This window comes from Panulirus ornatus, chromosome 65, assembly GCF_036320965.1.
Source record: "Panulirus ornatus isolate Po-2019 chromosome 65, ASM3632096v1, whole genome shotgun sequence".
In the NCBI taxonomy this organism is placed as follows: Eukaryota; Metazoa; Arthropoda; class Malacostraca; order Decapoda; family Palinuridae; genus Panulirus; species Panulirus ornatus.
Window position 1 is genome coordinate 7,521,395 of NC_092288.1, and position 11,926 is coordinate 7,533,320.

Genomic DNA, 11,926 nt, shown 5'->3' on the forward strand with positions numbered 1-11,926 from the left:
AAATCCAATTGCTTTTCTAAGTATTTCTTATATACATTCTTCAAAGCAAACACCTGATCCACACATCCTCTACCACTTCTGAAAACACACTGCTCTTCCTCAATCTGATGCTCTGTACATGCCTTCACCCTTTCAATCAATACCCTCCCATATAATTTCCCAGAAATTCTCAACAAACTTATACCTCTGTAATTTGAACACTCACCTTTATCCCCTTTGCCTTCGTACAATGGCACTATGTATGCATTCTGCCAATCCTCAGGCACTTCACCATGAGCCATACATACACTGAATATCCTCACCAACCAGTCAACAACACAGTCACCCCCTTTTATAATAAATTCTACTGCAATACCATCCAAACCCACTACCTTGCTGGCTTTCAGCTTCCGCAAAGCGTTCACTACCTCTTCTCTGTTTACCAAATCATTCTCCCTGACTCTCTCACTGCGCACACCACCTCGACCAAAACACCCTATATCTGCTCCTCTATCATCTAACACATTCAACAAACCTTCAAAATACTCACTTCAACTCCTCACATCACCACCACTTGTTATCAACTCCCCATTAGCCCCCTTCACCGATGTTCCCATTTGTTCTCTTGTCTTACAAACTTTATTTACCTCCTTCCAAAATATCTTTTCATGCTCCCAAAAATTTAATGATACTCTCTCACTCCAACTCTCATTTGCCCTCTTTTTCACCTCTTGCACCTTTCTCTTGACCTCTTGCCTCTTTCTCTTGACCTCTTGCCTCTTTCTTTTATACATCTCCCACTCATTTGCACTATTTCCCTGCAAAAATCGTCCAAATGCCTCTCTCTTCTCTTTCACTAATAATCTTACTTCTTCATCCCACCACTCACTACCCTCTCTAATCTGCCCAACTCCCACGCTTCTCATGTCACAAGCATCTTTTGCACAAGCCATCACTGCTTCCCTGAATACATCCCACTCCTCCCCCACTCCCCTTACATCCTTTGCTCTCACCTTTTTCCATTCTGTACTCAGTCTCTCCTGGTACTTTCTCACACAAGTCTCCTTCCCAAGCTCACTTACTCTCACCACTCTCTTCACTCCAACATTCTCTCTTCTTTTCTTAAAACTACAAACCTTCACATTCACCTCCATAAGATAATGATCAGACATCCCTCCAGTTGCACCTCTCAGCACATTAACATCCAAAAGTCTCTCTTTCATGCGCCTATCAATTAAAACATAATCCAATAACGCTCTCTGGCCATCTCTCCTACTTACATACGTATACTTATGTATATCTCTCTTTTCAAACCAGGTATTCCCAATCACCAGTCCTTTTTCAGCACACAAATCTACAAGCTCTTTACCATTTCCATTTACAACACTGAACACCCCATGTACACCAATTATTCCCTCACCAGTCCTTTTTCAGCACATAAATCTAAAAGCTCTTCACCATTTCCATTTACAACACTGAACACCCCATGTGCACCAATCATTCCCTCAACTGCCACATTACTCACCTTTGCATTCAAATTATCCAACACTATAACCCGGTCTCGTGCATCAAAACTACTAACACACACACTCAGCTGCTCCCAAAACACTTGCCTCTCATGATCTTTCTTCTCATGCCCATGCATAGGCACCAACAATCACCCAGCTCTCTCCATCCACTTTCAGTTTTACCCATATCAATCTAGAGTTTACTTTCTTACACTCTATCACATACTCCCATTACTCCTGTTTCAGGTGTAGTGCTACTCCTTCCTTTGCTCTTGTCCTCTCACCAACCCCGACATTACTCCCAAAACATTCCCAAACCACTCTTCCCCTTTATCCTTGAGCTTCGTTTCACTCAGAGCCAAAACATCCAGGTTCCTTTCCTCATAAAACTACCTATCTCTCCTTTTTTTTCTCATCTTGGTTACATCTACACATTTAGACACCCCAATCTGAGCCTTTGAGGAGGATGAGCACTCCCCGCATGACTCCTTCTTCTGTTTCCCCTTTTAAAAAGTTAAATTACAAGGAGGGGAGGATTTCTAGCCCCCACACCCGTCCCCTTTAGTCACCTTCTACGACACATGGGGAATGCATGGGAAGTATTCTTTCTACCCTATCCCCATATTCACAGTTGATTGTCATTTTCCGTGTTAGTAAGGTAGTGCTAGGATCAGCTGTCTAAAGGCCACATCCATCCACATCCATTCTCCAGCTGTCATGCATAATGCACAGAAACCACAGCTCCCAATCCACATCCAGTCCACGTAGACCTTTCCATGGTTTACCCCAGACACTTCACATGCCCTAGTTCAGTCCACTGACAGGACTGTAAAGAAGTACTTTTATAGTATAAGAGTGGTGGATGACTGGAATAAGATGCCTGAGGACATGGTTTATGTAGACAGCATACAGTACAAACAGGAAACATGGTGATAACACATGTTATTCACTCCTAACACAAACATCAGTACAAAAAGCAACAAACTAAATGCTCTCAAAACATTAACTGGTGCCAGATTTGAAAAATATCGCTTAATGTCCTCTATAAACAAAACATCCACTCCATTCCAGGTTATGCCTTACCAGCCTTGTCATCCACCCTTGCAAAAGCAGATATAAAAAAGCTGCAAATGACACAAATGAGAAAACTCAGAACAATCACCAGTTGCCTAATTATCACAATCCCTTAACAACGACACAATGAAACATATGTCTAACCAATCCCATCTCAAACCAACATGTTTGGTGCTCTATCCTTTGTAAATGCACTAGACTCCTCCCATCTAAACCACTCCATAACTAACCACCATCCCCCAAGCATGAATAAAAAGCTTATCCATGCTCCACACTTCAGCATACTATACTCTCAATTCTCCCTATCCCAAACAAACATAACACTGACAAAACACAAACACAAAATAATCCAAAGAGCACAGACAACTACTCTCCCAACTCAGTTTTAAACACAACTCCACAAAAAATAAACCCTCCTGAAACCATACTTCCCACACATGTTGGAGTTACACTTTCTCACCTATGTTCAGAACATTACCCACCCCAACAACACTAAAAACATTTGACTCAAAACACCTCAAGATTCTTAATGCCTAAGAATTTACTAGCACACGAAGACACTAAAAATTTACAGCTCAACTGGCCTCCACTATCACCACTTCAACACACACACATCACTACACTGTATGACCTGTAGTCCTGCCTGGTGCCAGCTTCCTGAACATTGTGGGAGTCCTACAGATAGGAGAAATGACTATGGGCCAGAAGGGTGTGGAGGTAAGGTAATAATGTTTAAAAATATACATGCAAAGATAAACATGTAGATATGTAGTTTCAGGGCAGCACAGAAATAATTTATAGACTTGGAAGAAACCCATAAATGGGAAATGATGAGACAATGACAAAGTAATCCTATGATGATAATACTTAAGACACCTGTGGAAAAAGCTGAGATGCTTAAGTAAAATGTGGGCTTACTTTCTGTAAAACTCCAAGAAACATTTGTTGAAATCAACAGAACCTATGAAAACCTCACCTAACTTCCAAGATTTACCTTACACATTTTTTTAATATAAGAAGATGACTTCTTGCTGATGTTAAGTTTTTACCAGGAATACTCAACAAACTTATACCTCTGTAATTTGAGCACTCACTCTTATCCCCTTTGCCTTTGTACAATGGCACTATGCACGCATTCCGCCAATCCTCAGGCACCTCACTATGAGTCATACATACATTAAATAACCTTACCAACCAGTCAACAATACAGTCACCCCCCTTTTTAATAAAGTCCACTGCAATACCATCCAAACCTGCTGCCTTGCCGGCTTTCATCTTCCGCAAAGCTTTTACTACCTCTTCTCTGTTCACCAAATCATTTTCCCTAACCCTCTCACTTTGCACACCCCCTCGACCAAAACACCCTATATCTGCCACTCTATCTTCAAACACATTCAACAAACCTTCAAAATACTCACTCCATCTCCTTCTCACATCACCACTACTTGTTACCACCTCCCCATCTGTGCCCTTCACTGAAGTTCCCGTTTGCTCCCTTGTCTTACGCACTTTATTTACCTCCTTCCAGAACATCTTTTTATTCTCCTTAAAATCTAATGATACTCTCTCACCCCAACTCTCATTTGCCCTCTTTTTCACCTCTTGCATCTTTCTCTTGACCTCCTGTCTCTTTCTTTTATACATCTCCCACTCAATTGCATTTTTTCCCTGCAAAAATCATCCAAATGCCTCTCTCTTCTCTTTCACTAATAATCTTACTTCTTCATCCCACCACTCACTACCCTTTCTAATCAACCCACCTCCCACGCTTCTCATGCCCCAAGCATCTTTTGCGCAATCCATCACTGATTCCCTAAATACATCCCATTCCTCCCCCACTCCCCTTACTTCCATTGTTCTCACCTTTTTCCATTCTGTACTCAGTCTCTCCTGGTACTTCCTCACACAAGTCTCCTTCCCAAGCTCACTTACTCTCACCACCCTCTTCACCCCAACATTCACTCTTCTTTTCTTAAAACCCATACAAACCTTCACCTTAGCCTCCACAAGATAATGATCAGACATCCCTCCAGTTGCACCTCTAGGCACATTAACATCCAAAAGTCTCTCTTTCGCACGCCTGTCAATTAACACGTAATCCAATAACGCTCTCTGGCCATCTCTCCTACTTACATACGTATACTTATGTATATCTCGCTTTTTAAACCAGGTACTCCCAATCACCAGTCCTTTTTCAGCACATAAATCTACAAGCTCTTCACCATTTCCATTTACAACACTGAACACCCCATGTATACCAATTATTCCCTCAACTGCCACATTACTCACCTTTGCATTCAAATCATCCATCACTATAACCCAGCCTCATGCATCAAAACCACTAACACACTCATTCAGCTGCTCCCAAAACACTTGCCTCTCATGATCTTTCTTCTCATGCCCAGGTGCATATGCACCAATAATCACCCATCTCTCTCCATCAACTTTCAGTTTTACCCATATTAATCGAGAATTTACTTTCTTACATTCTATCACATACTCCCACAACTCCTGTTTCAGGAGTACTGCTACTCCTTCCCTTGCTCTTGTCCTCTCACTAACCCCTGACTTTACTCCTAAGACATTCCCAAACCACTCTTCCCCTTTACCCTTGAGCTTCGTTTCACTCAGAGCCAAAACATCCAGGTTCCTTTCCTCAAACATACTACCTATCTCTCCCTTTTTCACATCTTGGTTACATCCACACACATTTAGACACCCCAATCTGAGTCTACGAGGAGGATGAGCACTCCCTGCGTGACTCCTGTTTCCCATTTTTTAGAAAGTTAAAATTACAAGGAGGGGAGGATTTCTGGCCCCCCGCTCCCGTCCCCTCTAGTCGCCTTCTACGACACGTGAGGAATGCATGGGAAGTATTCTTTCACCCCTATCCCCAGGGATAATATATATATATATATATATATATATATATATATATATATATATATATATATATATATATATATATATATATATATTTCTTTTCTTCTTTCAAACTATTCGCCATTTCCCGCATTAGCGAGGTAGCGTTAAGAACAGAGGACTGGGCCTTTGAGGGAATACCCTCACCTGGCCGAATTCTCTGTTCCTTCTTTTGGAAAAAAAAAAAAAAAAAAAATATATAAATATATATATATATATATATATATATATATATATATATATATATATATATATATATATATAATATATATATATATATATAAAAAATATATATATATATATATATATATATATATATATATATATATATATATTATCCCTGGGGATAGGGGATTAAGAATACTTCCCACGTATTCCCTGCGTGTCGTAGAAGGCGACTAAAATGGGAGGGAGCGGGGGGCTGGAAATCCTCCCCTCTCGTTTTTTTTTTAATTTTCCAAAAGAAGGAACAGAGAATTGGGCCAGGTGAGGGTATTCCCTCAAAGGCCCAGTCCTCTGTTCTTAATGCTACCTCGCTAATGCGGGAAATGGCGAATAGTTTAAAAGAAAGAAAGAATATATATATATATATATATATATATATATATATATACATATACATATATACAGGTATAAGTTTGTTCAGTATTCCTGGTAAATTATATGGGAGGGTATTGATTGAGAGGGTGAAGGCATGTACAGAGCATCAGATTGGGGAAGAGCAGTGTGGTCTCAGAAGTGGTAGAGGATGTGTGGATCAGGTGTTTGCTTTGAAGAATGTATGTGAGAAATACTTAGAAAAGCAAATGGATTTGTATGTAGCATTTATGGATCTGGAGAAGGCATATGATAGAGTTGATAGAGATGCTCTGTGGAAGGTATTAAGAATATATGGTGTGGGAGGCAAGTTGTTAGAAGCAGTGAAAAGTTTTTATCGAGGATATAAGGCATGTGTACGTGTAGGAAGAGAGGAAAGTGATTGGTTCTCAGTGAATGTAGGTTTGCGGCAGGGGTGTGTGATGTCTCCACGGTTGTTTAATTTGTTTATGGATGGGGTTGTTAGGGAGGTGAATGCAAGAGTTTTGGAAAGAGGGGCAAGTATGAAGTCTGTTGGGAATGAGAGAGCTTGGGAAGTGAGTCAGTTGTTGTTCGCTGATGATACAGCCCTGGTGGCTGCTTCACATGAGAAACTGCAGAAGCTGGTGACTGAGTTTGGTAAAGTGTGTGAAAGAAGAAAGTTAAGAGTAAATGTGAATAAGAGCAAGGTTATTAGGTACAGTAGGGTTGAGGGTCAAGTCAATTGGGAGGTAAGTTTGAATGGAGAAAAACTGGAGGAAATAAAGTGTTTTAGATATCTGGGAGTGGATCTGGCAGTGGATGGAACCATGGAAGCGGAAGTGAATCATAGGGTGGGGGAGGGGGCGAAAATCCTGGGAGCCTTGAAGAATGTGTGGAAGTCGAGAACATTATCTTGGAAAGCAAAAATGGGTATGTTTGAAGAAATAGTGGTTCCAACAATGTTGTATGGTTGCGAGGCGTGGGCTATGGATAGAGTTGTGCGCAGGAGGGTGGATGTGCTGGAAATGAGATGTTTGAGGACAATGTGTGGTGTGAGGTGGTTTGATCGAGTAAGTAATGTAAGGGTAAGAGAGATGTGTGGAAATAAAAAGAGCGTGGTTGAGAGAGCAGAAGAGGGTGTTTTGAAATGGTTTGGGCACATGGAGAGAAAGAGTGAGGAAAGATTGACCAAGAGGATATATGTGTCGGAGGTGGAGGGAACGAGGCGAAGTGGGAGACCAAATTGGAGGTGGAAAGATGGAGTGAAAAAGATTTTGTGTGATCGGGGCCTGAACATGCAGGAGGGTGAAAGGCGGGCAAGGAATAGAGTGAATTGGATCGATGTGGTATACCGGGGTTGACGTGCTGTCAATGGATTGAATCAGGGCATGTGAAACGTCTGGGGTAAACCATGGAAAGTTGTGTGGGGCCTGGATGTGGAAAGGAAGCTGTGGTTTCGGGCATTATTGCAGGACAGCTAGAGACTGAGTGTGAACGAATGGGGCCTTTGTTGTCTTTTCCTAGTGCTACCTCGCACACATGAGGGGGGGAGGGGGATGGTATTCCATGTGTGGGGAGGTGGCGATGGGAATGAATAAAGGCAGACAGTGTGAATTGTGTGCATGTGTATATATGTATGTGTCTGTGTGTGTATAAATATGTGTACATTGAGATGTATGGGTATGTATATTTGCGTGTGTGGACGTGTATGTATATACATTGTGTATGGGGGTGGGTTGGGCCATTTCTTTCGTATGTTTCCTTGCGCTACCTCGCAAACGCGGGAGACAACAACAAAGCAAAAAAAAAAAAAAAATTAAGTTTTTGTTCAATTTACATGTTTACAACCATATTTTCTTCACTATGCGTGTTTTTGTTTTTATTCTAATAAATGCAACCACTCCTGGCGCACCTTCTTCCCAAGAGGCAGGTCTGAACAAACACAAGTGACAGTAGTGTATTTTGACTGTTACACCAAAAATTAGAAAAAATTTCAATTAGGTTTTCACAGGTTCTACTGAGTAACAGTTCTTCACCTAATCTCTTTACTGAAAAGAGGTGGAAACTAAAAGGGCAGTAGGGTGAACTGTGACTTTTATTTTCTTCATAAAATATAATTTAAACTTACCAATTCTTTAGATTCCTCAACCAGCTTCTCCACATCTTGAATCAGTGCTTTCCGTTCAGCTAGAAAGTAAAAACATATAAACACTATAAATATTATCATTTCACTATTATTATTTCTATCATCATTATTATGAAAATCATTTATCATTATTAGTATTCTAAATATTATCATTATCATCATATATGTTATGTAAGCATTGAATATCTGTGATGGCTAAGCAGACATGATTATTCTGGGAGCTTTACTTCAAAGCCTTACCCACTCTATGGGAGTTTCCCTTAAGGGAGCTACAGATAAAGAAACATTCTCTTTCAACTCTACAAAGTGTAAGGAATCCACTGGTACTAATTTCTTTAAAATCTTTTAACCAGAACACATGTACTCATTTTCTAAAAAAAAAAATACCACTCTAGGTGAGTTCCAAGAGGATTGCAGAATGATTAGTGAAAAAAAGACTGCATTTCTTTACGAGACCCAGTTGAATAATTATGTTTATGTTTGAATTAAGTTAATTCCCTCATGCATTCTTATCCTTTTGATTCACAGGCTCCAACCCGATAATACAAGAAACAGCATACATAAGTCTAAGGATGGAGGCGAGTGTAAAAGTCCCTCGTCGTACAGTACATATAGGTAATCATCACACTTCCCACTGGAGATGAAGCCCCACGAGTGTAAAACATCCTCCTCGTACATAATAAATTAATTATCACCATACCCTGTGATGCTGCATCCATAAGTCTTACCTAATCTAACCACCCTAACGCAGAACTGCTTAAATATGAGTTTCATTAGTCTACCAGTTTTCCCACAAGTGTAATTAATCACCCGTACTGAAAATCCTCCTGGAATTTGTAAAGGATTCTGTTGTTTAGGCCTACCAGGACCAGGCAATAGGTAGCACCTGAGCAAACTCATTCGACATGGACAAGCATACGTGGAGCATCCCAACACCACTCTTAATATGGAAGAACCCACTCACTATATTACAGAATCACATACAACTCCTATTTCATTCTCTTACCTCCCTCTCTAGAAGAAATCAGACATATTTTAGCAGTAATATCAGCAGCAACCGTGGCAAACTGCTGTTCAAACTCTGGCAAGAGTTCTCCCATGTTTGTTTACGTGACAACTGTTGCCAACTCCACCCGGACGTCCAAACCCTTCACCATGTGACATGGAAACCACTATCGCAGTCTATCATATTCATGTTTCGTTTATCCTCGTCTAAATACATGAGAATTTTTGTATTTTACTTCTCTGATACTGCGAAGTAAAGCTGCATTCTCCGGTATCTCAAAAAATCATTAGATTCTGAGTCACTTTCTCATTTAAAAAAACCTGTCTCTCCTGTGTAAACATTCTGAATAAAGATACTACGTCAACACCTCTTAAATTCATGTCAGATGAAGTCTAATTCCGAAGAACGGTCAAATCAAAAAAAGAATGTATATATGTATATAATGTCTATATAACTGATCTCTAATTTTTCCGCATGTGGAAGAAATTTGCTCAGCTCTTTAATGTCTTTAACTTTCATGAAATCATTCGCTTCTATACCTTAGTTCCTCCATCATATTTTTAAACTATCTCATTACTATTCTTTATTCTGTGCCATCAGTTAATTTGAGTCATATGTGGACCACATCAGAAATCAATATATGTGTATACTTTATGTGCAAATAAGTTCACTGTAAAGTTCTATGATAATCCCCTCTCTTATAAGACTACAGCCAATTGCCAGGTCGACCGTCATAGGCCCTTATACAAGGTCAAATAAGTTCACTGTAAAGTTCTATGATAATCCCTCTCTTATAGACTATAGCCAATTGCCAGGTCTACTGTCAATAGCCCTTATACAAGGTCAGGGTGCTTGCGGTCTTCAGACTTAACAACTGAAAAAGGGTTAAAAAATCGTTTCGTGAATATTGACGGCCTTAAACGACCCTGGTATCTAATAGGCTTAAGGCCTACAAAACCAACCAAGCGTCATTGATAAAACCCAAAGCAAAATTATATTTTTCTTGAGATTTTGTGTCACTCCCGCACATCACCCATCACCTACAGTGCCATAAAACCCGTTTCAATATATCCCATGGCCCTTCATGCCTAAGATTCAATTACCATAAAGAAGACTCAGAACACCTGTGACTCAATTGCCTTACAATTTCAGCACACACTCATCATCTACCTGGTACTGCAGAAGCTATATTATGAGAGAAAGGACTCTTGGAGCATCGTCAATGAGGTTGTATCATGGGTGTCCAATGTCGAGCAAGAACGCCTCACGCAAAAGGAGTCCATCCTTTCCTTAATACTGATTGTAACGTATTCTTAAAAGCACAGGAACCTCTGGTGAAGGGTCCTTGGAGTTATATAATGATAGTGATGTACAATAGGCGTGAAAAGAAAGACCACCAGACCGCAATGTGTCGAAAACGGAACCGAATGAATTTTGCGCCAATAGCCCGTTGCCGTGACAAACGGATGAGAAAGTGTGTCAAATGTTTTCTTGATCTCTATTGCCATTAATATCTTACAGGAGGGTACTGGTAGATGTTCTTATGTGAGTTTTGTGTTGAATGTTGTGTAGGTGAGAGTGGATATTTTGCATGATTCTGTTATTTAACGGCATTTGAAAAGTCTGGATAATGAATAATGAATAGGGCAGCTGAAGGAGGGGTAGTTTGGTGGCTGAAAGGGGTTGGGGATGGGTGATGTGGGCAATCTTTCGGATATTTGGGAATTTATTGTTATAAAAGAAATTGAAGACGTCTTTGAGAGCTTGGATTAATCCAAGGTCAAAGTGTTTGAGGTGGGAATTTGGAATGTTGTCAGGGCCGTTGGTAAGAGTTCATTTAAGTTTCACAGGTCAGCAATTATATAATGGATTTGATGTGGCTTTTGTGTCTCCTATTCAGCGATGTGGTTGATTTGGGACTGGATTTTCAAGTGTTTCACGGGTATGTTTGTTTTCTTTTATAAAGGATATTGTTGGTTAGTTTTGGAAGTGCTTCAAGTATAGGAATGAGGAGGTGGGGGAGGTATGGACTTCATCAAAGAGTTGGTTTTATGGTTAAGTGTAAAGATAGGAATGCCATTTTTCTATTTACTTATCAGTGTTTTAGTCATGTTGTTTGGAGTTTTTAATTGATCCATAACCTATGTTGATAGAAATACTTTCTTCTTTTGCTTGGAGAAGAAGGTGGTGACCAGTGAGCAGGTAATAATCCACTGGAACCAAGTTCTTTAATGCTTTAGATAGAAATATCTTGTTAGTTCTGTTTACATCTGAAAAACCTACTTTTGGGTGTATGAATAGGTTAAGCTGTTTCATTTAAATGTGATGTAGATTTTGGTCATTGGATATGGTTTTCCCTTCACAGTTTTTAAGTTAATTACTGCTGTATGTGCATTTGATATCTCTGTTCCACACATTTACCTTTGGCATTTGATGACACTAATTTGGGGTTGAGATTTACAGTTTGACATTGACATCTCTCTAGCCAATAGGTGTGAAAAGGGAAATCAAGAAGAGGGAGTTGAAAGGTGTATTCCTTTGGCTGTCATTCCTGGGTCTGAAGGCAGCCTTCAGTAATACTTCCCTCATAAAAATTGTCTCTCCTCGGGTGGCATGAGAAAGAATAATATCTTCCAATTAGCTTCAGTAATAAGAGAAATCTATATAATTTCTTTTCATATTCTTCAAGTGTTAGAAATTCGATGAGAAATATCCTTGCCATTTACATTAAAA

At 39.9% G+C, this 11,926-nt stretch overlaps 1 protein-coding gene across 2 annotated transcripts in view; it reads right to left on the reverse strand.

Annotated features, from left to right (window-relative positions):
* Vti1a (Vesicle transport through interaction with t-SNAREs 1a) overlaps window positions 1-9,353 on the reverse strand; it is a 30,608-nt gene extending 21,255 nt beyond the window's left edge. For both annotated transcript variants that reach the window (XM_071658112.1, XM_071658111.1), the window contains exons 1-2: window positions 9,194-9,353; window positions 8,170-8,228 (exon numbers count right to left, since the gene is read on the reverse strand). In XM_071658112.1, coding sequence (XP_071514213.1) covers window positions 8,170-8,228; window positions 9,194-9,287 — 153 coding nt within the window. In that variant the 5' untranslated portion in view covers window positions 9,288-9,353. The remainder of the gene's footprint in view (window positions 1-8,169; window positions 8,229-9,193) is intronic.
* Between the last annotated feature and the right edge of the window lie 2,573 nt (window positions 9,354-11,926).